At 31.9% G+C, this 15,668-nt stretch overlaps 1 protein-coding gene and 1 non-coding gene across 2 annotated transcripts; one reads left to right on the forward strand and one right to left on the reverse strand.

Annotated features, from left to right (window-relative positions):
* Positions 1-9,124: 9,124 nt before the first annotated feature.
* On the reverse strand, positions 9,125-12,670 carry LOC107930935 (26S proteasome regulatory subunit 6A homolog). Its single transcript, XM_016862699.2, has 10 exons — positions 12,395-12,670; positions 11,732-11,848; positions 11,057-11,164; positions 10,715-10,906; positions 10,426-10,617; positions 10,187-10,305; positions 10,011-10,098; positions 9,782-9,901; positions 9,561-9,701; positions 9,125-9,452 (listed from the first exon to the last, which is right to left on the reverse strand). The coding sequence occupies exons 1-10, from the start codon at positions 12,509-12,511 to the stop codon at positions 9,375-9,377; spliced, it is 1,272 nt and encodes a 423-aa protein (XP_016718188.1). The 5' UTR covers positions 12,512-12,670; the 3' UTR covers positions 9,125-9,374.
* A 2,651-nt stretch (positions 12,671-15,321) lies between these two features.
* Positions 15,322-15,393, forward strand: TRNAE-UUC (transfer RNA glutamic acid (anticodon UUC)). The gene has a single exon. It is a non-coding gene; the product is annotated as a tRNA-Glu (tRNA).
* Positions 15,394-15,668: the final 275 nt, after the last annotated feature.

A 15,668-nucleotide genomic window follows, 5' to 3' on the forward strand; every position in this document is an offset into this window, starting at 1 on the left:
ATAAACTATGATTGTAATTCTTGTACGTATTTTTTACCCAAACAAAAATAATTACGCAAATGATTAAAATTCTTAAATCAGTTTATATATTTGAGTAAGTGAATAAATTATGGGCAAATAGTGGATTCGTTTTAAAGTGAACAAATTATCGATTTTCAAGGATCTTGTCAATTAATAAATTATCGACGTTAGTTCTCATTTATGCGATTGAATGTTAAATTTATTACTAAAATACATTACTTACTAAAATAAATTACTTACTAAAATTTGTTTAAATTTATTACTAAAATACATTACTTACTAAAATACATTACTTACATAAATTTGTTTAAATTTATTTCTAAAATACATTACTTACTAAAATTTGTTTAAATTTATTACTAAAATACATTACTTACTAAAATACATTACTTACTAAAATTTGTTTAAATTTATTAATTACTTAAATACATTACTTACTAAAATTTGTTTGAATTTATTACTAAAATACATTGCTTACTAAAATACATTACTTACTAAAATTTGTTTAAATTTATTACTTAAATATGTTACTTAAATTTATTACTTAAATATGTTACTTAAATTTATTACTTAAATAATTATAAATAAGATGCATAAAAGTGCTATACTTACATCATACATATCTTACGTAACCAAAAGATTGCTATAAATAAACCATTTATTAAAGAGTATACCTTATAATTAAATTTTGTTATCATGTTATCATAAAAGATAAAATAAAATATAAAAAAATATGTGGAATATTAAAATTGACTATTAAAATAAAATGTTATTTTATTAAATATTATTAATAATTATAAAAAAATATGTGGAATATTAAAATTGACTATTAAAATAAAATGTTATTTTATTAAATATTATTAATAATTATATTAGTAATGTTATTAAATTATATATTATTTTATTAAATAATACATAATAACTTACAACTTACATAATACATTTAACTTACATTACTTACATAATACATAATAACTTACAACTTACATAATACATAATAACTTACAACTTACATAATACATTTAACTTACAACTTACATAATACATTTAACTTACATAATACATTTAACTTACAACTTACACAATACATAATAACTTACAACTTACATAATACATAATAACTTACAACTTACACAATACATAATAACTTACAACTTACATAATACATAATAACTTACAACTTACATAATACATTTAACTTATAACTTACATAATACATTTAACTTACAACTTACATAATACATTTAACTTACATAATACATTTAACTTACAACTTACACAATACATAATAACTTACAACTTACATAATACATAATAACTTACAACTTACATAATACATTTAACTTACAACTTACACAATACATTTAACTTACAACTTACATAATACATAATAACTTACAACTTACATTTAACTTACATAATACATTTAACTTACATAACTTACATAACTTACCATTGCAATTTCTGGTGAAAATCAGACTTCAAGATCTAAGAAATGGACCGGTCTTGGATGAATTTGTTAAGGGTAAGCGACGGTTATCGAAATGGAGTACAGACTTTTCTAAATTTTGCATTTCAATATGCAAGCCAAGAGAACATGATTCTTTGCCCGTGTAAGAAGTGTGTCAACATAAACTGGCATTATCGTGAAGTTGTATACGAGCATCTAATTGTTGATGGGTTTGTTCGGGGTTATAAACAATGGTTATTTCATGGAGAATGCCCGCCTAGTACTTCCTCTTCAAGTATGGATGTAACTTATCCTGATACTGCTTACCATCAGTCTGGTAGAGGGGATGACATGGAAGGTATGTTGCGGGATGCATTTAATATGCACAATCATGGTATCGAATCATTCCCAGCGGACTTTATGGCCTCTGATGATTGTAATATTGGTGGAAATACTTTTACCGAACCGGGAAGTAGTGTACGTCATGAAGAGCCGAATGGAGAAGCGGCGAAGTTCTACGCGCTACTTAATGACATGAACGAAGAACTGTATGAGGGATCAAAATTTTCAAAGATGTCCTTCTGTGTTCGTCTTTTTCAATTAAAGTGTTTGGGAGGGTGGACGGGAAACTCGTTGACAATGCTGTTAGAGTTTTTGAGAGAAATGTTCCCGTTTGCAAAAATCCCTCGGTCCTGCAAAGATATGAAGAAGATGATAAAAGATTTAGGCCTTGGGTATAACAAAATCCATAGTTGCCCAAATGACTGCATGTTGTATTGGGGCGATCGGAGAAACCAACAGTGCTGTCATGTATGCGGCCACTCTCGTTGGACAAGTAGAAACACAGAAGATAGGAACGACGATGAAAATGATGCACAGTCACGGAAGAAGCCAGCCAAGATTTTACGGTATTTTCCGTTGATACCAAGGCTTCAAAGGCTTTTTTTATCGTCGAAGACAGCGGAGTCAATGACATGGCACCATGATGGACGAACCGTTGATGGATTACTAAGGCATCCGGCAGATTCTTTAGCTTGGAAATCATTTGACAATAAATTTACAAGCTTCGTAAGCGATCCTAGGAGTGTGAGGCTTGGGCTAGCATCTGATGGATTTAATCCTTTCAAGATCATGAACACTGCCTACAGTACTTGGCCAGTAGTGCTTGTTCCTTACAATCTGCCTCCATGGATTTGCATGAAGCAATCTTCCCTAATCTTATCTATGATTATCCCTGGAGAGAAAGGGCCCGGGAATGATATCGACATTTATTTGCAGCCATTTATTGAAGAGTTAAAACAATTGTGGGTTGGTGTTGAGACATACGATGTTCTGAGAAAGGAGAACTTTAATTTACGTGCAGCTTTAATGTGGACCATTAATGACTTTCCCGCTTATGCCAATTTATCCGGTTGGAGTACCAAAGGTCGTTATGCGTGTCCTTGTTGTGCTGCACAAACATGTTCGCAATGGTTATACAATGGGAAGAAGTTCTCTTACATGGGGCATCGTCGGTGGTTACCGGAAAATCATAGATTTAGATTTCAGAGTTCTGTATTTGACGGTACTGAAGAGTTCAGAGAAGCTCCTTCGCAGACCAGTGGCTCTGAAATCTTGTTCATGTTGGAAGATATGAATTTTATTTATGGGAAGATGAACCAACCGCCAAACACGCAAAGAAATAGAAGATCCAATGATGAAGCTGATGATGACTCTGATGAAGAGGACGATCCTAATGAGGCGGAGTTGTGGAAAAAAAGAAGTATTTTTTTCAGTTACCTTATTGGGAGCATCACCTTCTACGACACAATCTTGATGTTATGCACATTGAGAAAAATGTCTGCGAGAACATTGTGGGTACAGTTTTGAATGTCGACGGAAAATCAAAAGACAATCTTCAGAGTCGACTTGATTTAGTCCAAATGGGAATCCGACCTGAACTTCATCCCAATCCACTTCCGAATGGGAATATCGGTTGCCGCCTTCTATTTTTTCAATGTCAAAGACGGAAAAAGAATTGTTCTGCACGGTGTTGAAGGATATAAAGGTTCCAGATGCGTATGCATCAAATATATCTCGATGTGTTAGTGTTAAAGATAGAAGATTATATTCGCTAAAATCACATGACTATCACATCTTGATGCAAGATTTACTGCCAGTGGCTCTACGATGTTGTATGTCCAAGAAGGTGACGTCTTGTATAATTGAACTATCCAACATAATGAAAGCCATTTGTGGCAAAGTTTTGGACGTTCAAGAACTTCAGAAGGTACAGGATCGAACCGCTTTAATTTTATGCAACATGGAGAAAATCTTCCCACCTTCCTTCTTCACCATTATGGTTCACTTGATAATCCATCTCCCGCATGAAGTAATTCTTGGCGGACCCGTTTTCTATCGATGGATGTATCCCATAGAAAGGTGTTAATTAAAATTTTTAAAGTTTTCCTTCATTCACCTTTATGCCTTTAGTTTCAATAATTAAGAAATGTTGTATATTATGTTTAGGTTTATATCCAAATTAAAGTCTTACTGCCGCAACAAGCGATATCCAGAAGGATCGATTGCTGAAGGCTACTTGGCAGAAGAATGTATGACCTTCTGCTCAAGATATTTGGAAGATGTTGAAATAAGGTTAAACAGACCAAATAGGAATGCTGGACTCACGGACCATAACTTAGCCGATACTTATTTGTTCCAAAGTTTTGGAGAACCAATCGGAAAAGTTGAAATTACAGAATTAGATCATTTATCGTGGGTACAAGCACATCGATATGTTCTGTTTCACCACGATTTATTGGAACCTTTACGGAAGTAAGTTCTAAAATTTGATAAATATTTATCAAACTAATAATTGTTTATCTTCTAACAAAGATCACATTTTTTTAACACAGTGAGTACAAACAAATATTGAGATCTCGTTTGCGCTCCCGAAGAACACAACATCGAGATATCAATAAGTTGTTTACAGAATCATTTTATGAATGGTTAAGCCAAACGGTATGCAGTTCGAGCTTCCGCTTACAAATAATAATGTTTTCTCATAACAAATGAATTACTCAGTTTACTTTCCATTCAATAGGTTTGGAGCGGGAAGAACGTAAACGACGATGTTAAATGGCTCTCCCAAGGTCCAAATCGAGTGGTTAAAAGATATAGTGCGTTCCTCATCAACGGATTCAGATTTCATACAAAATATCGCGAGAGGTTGAGGAGAACGCAAAATTGTGGAATTGTTGTCAATTCTGCAATTACGAGTTATGCTAGTGCTAGGGACAATAATCCTGTCGAGGGAAATGTGGAATATTTCGGACAACTTACTGACATAATTGAGTTGGATTACTACGGCAAATGGAAAGTTGTCTTATTTCGTGGTGATTGGGCCGATGTTAATACAGCTCGTGGAATTAAGCAAGATCAATTTGGTTTTACAATGGTGAACTTTGACCGATTGATTCACACAGGACAACAACTGATAGATGAGCCGTATGTATTCTCATCTCAAGTCAAACAAGTTTTTTACTCAAAAGATCCAACTGATGAGGGTTGGTACGTTGTACTCCGTAACATCCCTAGAGACTTGTTTGATATGGGCAGTGGAAGTAGAGATAACATCGAAGATAGATCAGTAACTTTACCCTTTCCAGAACTAAACTTAAACGATAATATCCCTAGTACTAGTGCACAATTTGGATGGGTTCGTCAGGATACCGATGAAGATATTTACGAATAATGATGTAGTAAGATTTTACGATTGTTTAATTATATATAATATCATAATTTAAATCTTCGTCTTATTATATGTTTCAACTGTTTTATATGTGCTGTTATTGTTGTAATTAGCTATTAAGTTATTAACTATTTTATGTGTATTGTAGATAAAATGCCTAGAAGAAAAATTCTAAGGGGAAGCATTGTTCAAAATAATCCAAACTCGACAGAAACTAATAGTACTGAACAACAGACAGCAGTTGGATCTTCAAATGTTCCGATTACAGCTGAGGATCCTACAGAAGTTCAAAGTAATTTTTCATTTAATTTACATGTGTGTTTCTGTTATAGTTGATTTATTTTTCAAATTCTTATATTATAATATACCATTTGTAGCTGAAAATGGTGGGACGCGCAGAGGTCGAGGACGTACGCTACTTAGAGAGTTGTACGAGTTAGATTCAGTCGAGCGTGTCAAAGTTGGACGAAACAGTTTTGGTCAGCCTGTTGGATCAGAAGCTCGACTTTTAGCTGGATACATGGGCATTTTAGCACGAAATTCGAATATGTTACCTATAAACTACGAGTCATGGCATCAAATGCCCGATAGCAACAAAAACCAAGCCCTCGATAATATTAAGGTAACAAAATGTTAATGTCATCTATAATGCTTGGGAAATAGTTTCATTTATATTTACTTTATTAACTTGTGTTTTTGTTTTTTGCAGGCGAGGTTTGCTTTAGAGGTCTCGGATGCTTATGTAAAGAAGGCATTGGGAAAAAGATGGAGAGACAACAAAAGTACTTTGAAGAAAAATTATTATAAGACAAAAACAACCCTCGATGAGAAATTGCAAAATGTCCCGCCGGGTATGTTGAGGTACCAATGGGAAGATGCGGTTAGATTTTGGCATTCGAATAAAGGCGAGGTCTGACGTCCTTCTAAACTATTGTAATTATTTTGGTTTATAGTATTTTCTATTTACGTACTAAAAAATTTCATAACGTAGGATCGTGAACAAGTTGGAATAAGCAGCAGGCAGAAACAAAAATTCACCCACACAGCCGGGTCGAGAAGTTTCGCATGTGTAGCTGAGGCGGAGGTATTTTTAAATTTTTTAATATTGTCGAATATGTATAACTTTCTATTAAATAATATTTATACTACTATATTGTAGGAACGGTCGTCCGGTCAAAAAGTTGGACGCCTTCAACTTTTTGAAATTACACATAGGAAGAAAGATGGATCTCCCATGACTCCTGAAGCTGCTGAAATAATGGTACGTTTACTTAATACGATTTGACTTATTTTAGTTATTTATAGTGTTTATTTTCTAATGGTTTAATTCATTGCAGTTAATGCGACTATTGTTATGTTGCATATGTTTTTCAATATATAATATTGTGTTCCTAACTATGTGATATATTTATTAGGAAAAACTAAATGATAAAAAGGCGGAGTACGAAGCAATTGCTTCTAGTGATAGTTCGGTTCATCTTGAAGATATTGATAATCGGATTATTACTGAAGTTTTGGGTCCTGAAAGGTATGGTCGGGTTCGATTTCAAGGATCTTTTGTTAGCCCAACCCAATATTTTGGATCCAGCTCCCACCAATACATGGCTTCGGGGAGTCAGGCTCAAGCTGAAGTTCAGAGGTTAAAAGACCAAATGGCTCAGATGCAAGCGACTACAATTGAGGTTCAAAGGAAATATGAAGAACTCCAGCTACAACTTAAAGCAGAGGCGGAAGCGAGGGAAGCAGCGACTGCAGCGAGGGAAGCGGAGGCTGCAGCAAGAGAAGCAGAGCAGAGCAAAAAGTACGACGAACTTCAGCAGCAGCTTCAGATTATGATGAAGATGTTTAAGTCGCAACTTTCACCTTCATAGTGTATGACATAAATATTTTTATCATTTTAACATTTAACATTTAACATTTTTTGCAAAAACAATATGAATTCACTTTTATTTATTGATATTAATATTATTTTATTCCCTTATGTTGAAATATTATATAAATTTATTGCTATTGGTTGCTTTTGAAATGTTGCTTTTGAATTTTTGCTATAGGAGGGCAGAAAAAATGAAAAATTTAATAAAAAAATTCCCCAAAATAGTGGCGTTTTTGTATAAAAGCGCCACTAAAGAACATGTTCTTTTGCGGCGTTTGTAAAAAATGCCACTAAAGAACATGTTCTTTAGCGGCGATTAGAAAAAAAACGCCGCTAAAGAACATGATAACGCCGCTAAAGAACATGTTCTTTAGCGGCGTTTTTTCCTAAACGCCGCTAAAGAACATGGTCTTTAGTGGCATTTTTTTACAAACGCCGCTAAAGAACATGTTCTTTAGCGGCGTTTTTTTCTAAGCGCCGCTAAAGAACATGATCTTTAGCGGCGTTTTTTTCTAAGCGCCGCTAAAGAACATGATCTTTAGCGGCGTTTTTTTCTAAGCGCCGCTAAAGAACATGGTCTTTAACGGCGTTTTTGTTTGTAAACGCTGCAAACATTTGCGACGTTTTCGTTAGCGGCATTTTTTCCGGCGCTTGAAGAAGCGCCGCAAATATCTTTAATGGCGTTAAAAAGCGCCGCTAAAGGCCTAAAAAAATGCCGCTAAAAACCTGTTTTGGTGTAGTGTTTGTGGCAATCTATGAAATGAAAGTCTTTGTGGTGATCTAAGGAAAGGAACGCCTTTGTGACGTATTCTAAAGGAAAGCCCTTGTAGTGGATCCTGAAAGAGAGAAATGGTAAATACGACAAACCCTGAAAGAATAATATGGCTAACTCAAGAGAACGTTAAGTATGGCAAACTATAAAGATATTATGTGAAAGGAAATCTCTAGAATTAAAACCCTAATAACAATGTGGAGAGGAGACACCCTTGCAGCGGATTGCGAAGTAACAACCTCTATGGCGAATCCCACAAGGAAAATGTTATGGCACATATAGGATGGGCTATTCCTGTGGCATAATCTGGAAAGATTCCCAATGACGAATCATGAAGGACACTCTTACGGCAGACTCTATGCTGTATAACCAGCGTGTTCTATAATGTCCTTAAATACAAACAATAAGATCAGTAAGTATGTGTCATATCTGCGAATACATTGGTGAAGTATTAGATATGAATGAGACTATGTCGAGATAGGAAATCAAGGAGACAACAATGAAATGAAAATGTATTCTGAAGGTGAATGCAAGTATTGTGCTCTAGATAGGAAGTATCAGTGACCCGTGTACAAGTCTCTTCCCGAAACTCGATAAAGTTATGTTTTAATGATTAAGGAATGTAGGTAAAGTCTCAAAGGTACTAAAAAGAAGGAAAAAGACCTTAGGGTAAGGTATGGAAATGAATACAAGTTAAAGAAGAGCAATTGAGGAAAGGCAAAATAAAGAATAAAAAATGACGAGATGTTCATTAAAACATTGAATGCAACACACAAGTATAATTCAGGCAAATTGACTCACTAACTCTAAAATCACTAAGTTCTTTCAAACTTACCTCTGCGTGTATTATGTTCTAGTTGAGACTCTAAAAGTCTTCCCTAGAGGGACAACGCCAAGGCTACACCACCAAAAAAAAAGTGACGAAATGGACTATTATACATACAAAGCGGGTTTGGGCTGGACCAAGTCTGAGGTAATAAATAAAAATACTGTAATCGAGTTAAGAGATTCGCCTATAAGTCCTTATAACTGAAATCCCTTGTACAGTGATCATAATTGTCTGCTAAATATTCATTTGTACTTTGGTTGAAAAATAGAGTAAGCAGGATGTATTACTAAAAATTTTGTACTGTAACACCCAAAGTCCAAATCCAACCGTTCAGGTCGGGTTGAGGATGTTAGACAAAACAAAAATCAAACCCTCGCCAAGAAAAACCCTTATCATCTCACTATATTTAAAAAGTCAATTAAACTAATTATATATGAATGGAAATAAAATTAACCGAAATTAATTTTCAATTTTAACACTATTGTCTTGAGAGCTTTTTTCCTTCACACTTTTTAAGTGTAGATTTTTTTTTTATCAATTGGGTTCAAAAATAAAAATAAGAAAACCACAAATTAACCGAAGCAACACATTAAAACCGAAACCGAATAAACCGAATTAAATCAATCTATTCGAAAAATGTCATTTTGCTACCCCTATCTTCTTTGTCATGCCTTCTCTAATGGCGAAATGCTCTCCAGATCATGCGTAGTAATTTAAGCTTGCCTTCTTCTTAGCTTGAACCTGAATTATACCTTCATTGAAATCTTCATGGTTCACCTATAAATCAGACCAAAACCCGATTATTTTCAAATTGCTCCTATGGATGGCTCAAATGCTCACGATGATACAAATCTAAGTAAACATACACAAAATTAGAAAGTGTACCTCAGTTGCATCTCGGCGAAGTGCTAGCATGCCTGCCTCTACGCAAACAGCTTTCAGTTGTGCTCCATTAAAATCATCGGTCGAACGAGCAAGTTCTTCGAAATTGACATCCGGATGAACGTTCATCTTCCTTGAGTGGATCTACAAAATCAATGAAAGAATTCAATAAGATTCGACAGAATATATAAGCCATAGAAGCAGCTGTATTGAAAGTGTCGTACCTGAAGGATTCGGGCTCTTGCTTCTTCAGTGGGATGCGGGAATTCAATTTTACGATCCAATCGACCAGAACGCATGAGAGCAGGGTCAAGGATATCAGCTCGGTTAGTTGCTGCTATTACCTACAATACATGCATCACATTATAAAACGGTAAAATCTCTAAAACATAGTATGTTATGAATTTAACCAATTGATTTGATTCTAGACAACAAAAATTTTATTAATTAAACCTTAATACGTTCGTCACTGCTAAAGCCATCAAGCTGGTTGAGCAGTTCCAACATTGTTCGTTGAACCTCCCTATCCCCACTCACTTCACTGCACATAGTTACAGACGGATCAAAACAAATGGTTTTACCAGCTACGAAACAGCTTTGCTTGACAAGGAATTGAGTTATCGCATTACCTATCGAAACGCTTCGTACCGATTGCATCGATTTCATCAATAAAAATGATGCATGGAGATTTTTCTTTTGCAAGCTGAAAGGCATCACGAACAAGTTTCGCTCCATCTCCAATGAACATCTATATGCATTACAATGATTTAACCACAAATTAAAGAACCTAAGCTAGCATAAATATACATGTATATGTGCAAAAGTAATATTAAACAATAAGAATTTCACAATCTTCCTTCCATATTACCTGAACCAGTTGCGGACCTGCTAGCTTCAGAAATGTTGCATTTGTTTGTGCCGCACAAGCACGGGCCATCAGGGTTTTTCCAGTACCAGGAGGTCCGTATAAGAGCACACCCTTGGGTGGTCGAACTCCTAGCTTTTGAAACCGTTCTTTATGAGTCATGGGCAACACAATAGCCTCAACTAGTTCTTGGATCTGTTTCAGGAAAACACAATCAGAAAGGGAAAAAAAAGGCACGGTTTGGTTAAAGTATTGATCGAAATCGGAAAGGGCAGTAGAATAAAAATTTTACCTGCTTTTCCAAGCCACCAATGTCATTGTAATCCTCGGTTGGTTTCTCGTCAACCTCCATAGCCTTTACTCGAGAGTCGTATTCAGATGGCAGAGTATCCAATATCAAGTAGCTGTCTTTATTGACGCCAACCAAATCTCCAGGCTTCAACTTATCAGGGTCAACAAGTCCGACCACAGGTAGAAAGATGGTCTGTAGCAATTAGAAAACAAATCAAGATCAAAACCAAGTTTTCTTTTCACATCTTCTTGGAAAAATAAAATGTTGATTTCGACAACTAATTTCATTACTGATAAACCATAAAACGATTAGTAGCAGACTAAAAATTCAAACTGCACTTACCTGACGAGTTGAGGTTTTTAGTACAACACATTTACCCTTCCTCTGTGAATCAAGATCAATGTTGGCACCATCTTCCTCTGCCTCGTCTTCGGGATTCATCTCTAATATCTGAAAGAAACGGTAACCAAGTTTTAAACCATCCAAAACAATGATATCCACAAATATCCAATCAATTTTTTTGCAACTTCGGATAATATTTGGATTTGAATATTATAACTACAATCCACAACCAATGAGAATATTCATCTTCAGATATCCATCACCTAAATCCACATCATTTGAACAAATAGCGGAGCGAAGATCCCAATTCACAATCTTAATCTACTTCATTTGCAGATAATGGATGCAACTTTTTTGTAAAATAAACTTTTTTTACTGGATTTCAATATTTAGCAAATTCAAATATCCATAGAATAATCTTATTTTATTCAGATTCAAACTCAGATAGTAATTCCGAAAACTTAATAAAGATAATAAACAGATTCGGACTTTAAAGAAGTTATATGGATCCAAATTCAGAAATTACAGATAAAATGCAGATAAACGACTTGTTGCAACCCCTAAGTTGGTCTCTCTTCCAATGTTTCGAGTTTATTTATTACATACCAAAGAAATTCATAACAGATATGGATTACAAATAAAAAATAAAAAAAGAAAGTCCACATAAAAATTTACCTCGACGATGTTGCCAACCAAGTAAGGCAATTGCTTGTTAAGCTTGATCTTTTCTTGATTCTCTTTAACCTTCTCTTTGTACGAATCTAACTCGAGATTTGTCCTTTGCATCTCCTCCTTTAACCCCCAAAAACCAGAGAAAAAAAGAAAATTCACACAAATTATAGCTACATTCTTTCAAAAGAAAAACCATTATTGCACAACAGAGAATTACTCAACATTATCAAGCATTAAGATTTCCCAATTAATCTAAAACCAGAAAATTAAAAGCCCAAACTAAAGAATCCCCTTTACATGTAAATTTACTTGGGTTTAATCAATATCCAAAACCAAAATCCATAAAACAACAACAAATAATTGAATGAAAAGGTCTTCACAGACCAGAAAGTTAAAACCAAACTAAAGAATTTTCCTTTATATATAAAAATTATCGAAAACCCGTAAAATAACATCGAATAATTGAATGGAGAGGTCTTCATAATGGCGTTGGATTAAAAAAACCCTAAAAATTCAACAATAATTAAACTAAAACAAGAAAATTAAAACCCAAACTAAAGAAATCCCCTTTCTATGTAAAAGTTACTTAGGTTTAATCAATACCCAGATCTAAAGTCCGTAAAATAACATCAAATAAGAGGGGGGGAGAAATGGAGAAGGAAGGACCTTGAGAATTCGAATCTCGTTATCTAGAAGACGAGAAGCTCGGACGATGTCCTCGGTGGTCATCGAAGCCAACTGGTCCTCTTCGAAGCTCGAATCTTCGACCATGGCGGTCGCCATCGGTGATGAATTTCAAAAAAGAAATGGAGAATTTAATCGAAAGATTAATCAGACAGTCCAGAAACCAGTAGAACAGAGAGGAAAGTAAAGGTAGAGAAAATAAAAAGTTGTAAATATGTGTTTATATAAATATATATATATATTCATCTAATCTTGGACAAAAAGAAATCTTAAAATAATAATATTTATCTGAAAATAATGATAAGTTAAAAGAGTTAGATTTTTTTTAAGGATAATTTAATTTAAAATTCATTTGATTTTTTTGCTAATTTAGGTTTTATTTTTTAATTAAATTTAGTTTTTAATTTTTTTTAAAAATAATCAAATTTTAGTATTAACTTAAAAAAATAATTTTTACCATTAATTTTTTAAAAAAATTTAAATTTTAAATATGACAACTTGCGTGATAATATATGTATACTTCATGCATTTTTATTTTGAATTTTTTTTCTTTTTTTATAATTTTTAAATTATTTTTTGACTTAATATATAAGATAAATACTATCATGTTAACATAAAATACATGAAAACGGTCATGCGGGGTTAAAATTTTAATGTTTTAGTCCAATTTAGCTTAAAGAACAAATCAAATTAAAAAAAAAATATGTAAGCATTGAGGGCTAAGCTTATCATTATGCAATTTTTTTTATTTCATAAGCGAGCTTAATTGATTGATAAGTATTTCATGTATCTATTTTTGTTTTTTATAATATCAATTAAAGATACTTATTAGGATATTAATCCCGCTTGTGAAGATAAAATAAATTCACTGAAAATTGTGTATGAAACAATAATCCTCTAATAGTAAATACATCGGAATCTCTATCAAGCCCTTAAATCGAAAGAAAAATGCACTTAAGTGCATTCGAAGCTTCGCCCTCTTAGTTGTTGCAATAGGAACAATACTAATTGAGTTAGAACTCAAGCAACTTTCAAGTTCGAGTTTTATAAATAAAAAAAGATTATCATATAATAAACAAAATGTGAAAAATTTTAACTCCACAACTACAATTAAGAATTTTCCACATAAACTATTTTTTTAAGGGAAAATATTTGGTACATTGAGTTTTTAGACTTCACAAGTAAAGTTAAGCAGTTGACAATTGTTCTATAAAGTATTAAAAAATAGATATTTAAAAAAGAAGACACATGATAATTTTTTAAAGTTGCTCGAAGAATTAAAAAAAAGAAGACATTATTAGTATATCAAATACTCACTTTTTTTAAATATTTAAATAAAACTTCCCGTGTTAATTTTTTAACTTTACTTATGAAATTAAATTTTTTCTATTATCAATATATCAAATAATAATCTAATAAAAAATTATTTATTTAGGGTTTGACTCATCTTAATATATAATTTAATTAAAATCTAATGAGAGTATCAAAAGGTTTAAACAAAAACTTGATAAACTTGTACTTGTTTTTTTCAAAATCTAAAATAACTTATCGTATCCTCAAAATGGTAAAATTTTAATTTAGACTCTTTATAATTTATAAAACTTTAAATTAGTAATAGTAAACATACACTTTACCCTAAAAATTATAAAAATTTAATTTAACATTTTAAAAATTATAAATATATAGGTTATTAAAATAATAAATATATAATTTAATTCCGGCCCAAAAAGAAATTTCAGGCTCAGCCTGCTTATATACTTTTTTTTATGTATTTTTATTATTATTAAATCTATCCATTTTTTAAAAAGGTCCATTTCTGTACAAAGTTCTTATACTATGTGTATTTTGTCGAAATTATTTATTTTACAATAACATGGTAATTTCTTGTTGATTTACTTTAAAAAGAATATATATTTTCAGTCTTGAAATCAACTGTTTTCCATTCATTTGATACAAATGTAATTACATGACATATATACTTAAAAAGAAAGAAAGAAAGAAAGAGAAAATATATAATATTTATTTTAAAATATTAAAATATATATATGTCACATCATCTCATATTTTAAAAAATAAATCATGTTAAATTATTTGACAAACTTCATGAAAAAATTTGATGTTAAGACTAAAGTAGAAATTAAAAATATCAAATTATAGTAAAAAATTAAATCGACAATAAAAGGACCCTTCATGGAATTTTACCTTTTAAAATTTATAAATTGTGTTAATATTTTGGAGTGCTAATTAATAATTATAACAGATAATTTTTTTTTAAAAATTACAATTATCAATTAGGTCTTATTTCATTGTGAGTTCCGAGTTGGAGAGCAAAGAAAATAAAATTATTATTTTAGCTAATTTCTTAAACTTTGTTAATTTATTTATATAAATCATTGTATTTGTACTAAAACCAAATGAAGTCTTCAAATTGTAGTTAAGTATATATTAATGATAATTTATTTTACCGATGATGACTCGATCTTAAATAAAATTTATTTGAATGTTTGTAATTTATATATTAATGATAGTTCATTTTACTGATGATGACTTGATCTTAAATAAAATTTATTTAAATGTTTGTAATTTATTAAAATATAAAAAAATTAAAATTTCAAATTTTGAAAACAATGTTATTGTACAATAAAAGCAAAACTAAAAAAAAAACTAACATATACAAATACCTGTATAAATATACTTATACATGCTTTTAACATAAAGCATAATATAAATCTAATAAATTGAAAACATTCAAACCAAATAGTTAAATATAATAAAAGTAAATGGCCTTATTTAAATATTATGTATATAAAAAAAAAGTTAACAACCCATCCACTAAAGCAGATTCATTGTGTTCCTTCATAAAAATAAAAATGTTGTTATAAAATTATGTTTTGACCATGAGCGTCAATTCCATTGTCGTCCAGTGGTTAGGATACTTGGCTTTCACCCAAGAGACCCGGGTTCAATTCCCGGCAATGGAATTCTTTTTTATTTTTTAATATGCTAAACCTATATTGTTTTTTGTATTTTTTTCAGGTTAAATTATCAAAATAGTTACTTTTATTTGCTTCATATTACATTTTAATCATTTATGTTCGAAATGTTACATTTTAGTCACTTATGTTATCGTGTTGTAACATTTTAGTCATTGAGCCGTTAATTGTTGTTAACGGTGTAAAAGTAAGCTGACATGGCACATTAAATCATCATTTTAAATTTAAATTTTAGGTTAATTCTACAATTGATCCTTATATTT

Source organism: Gossypium hirsutum, chromosome D11, assembly GCF_007990345.1.
Source record: "Gossypium hirsutum isolate 1008001.06 chromosome D11, Gossypium_hirsutum_v2.1, whole genome shotgun sequence".
Lineage (NCBI taxonomy): Eukaryota > Viridiplantae > Streptophyta > Magnoliopsida > Malvales > Malvaceae > Gossypium > Gossypium hirsutum.

Coding starts and splice junctions, on each gene's coding strand:
- LOC107930935 (XM_016862699.2), bottom strand. CDS start 12,511: ATGGCGACCGCCATGGTCGAAGATTCGAGCTTCGAAGAGGACCAGTTG. Junction 11,165..11,731: donor TGGTTGGCAACATCGTCGAG/GTAAATTTTTAT, acceptor CGTTTCTTTCAG/ATATTAGAGATGAATCCCGA. Junction 10,306..10,425: donor CAGGTCCGCAACTGGTTCAG/GTAATATGGAAG, acceptor TAATGCATATAG/ATGTTCATTGGAGATGGAGC.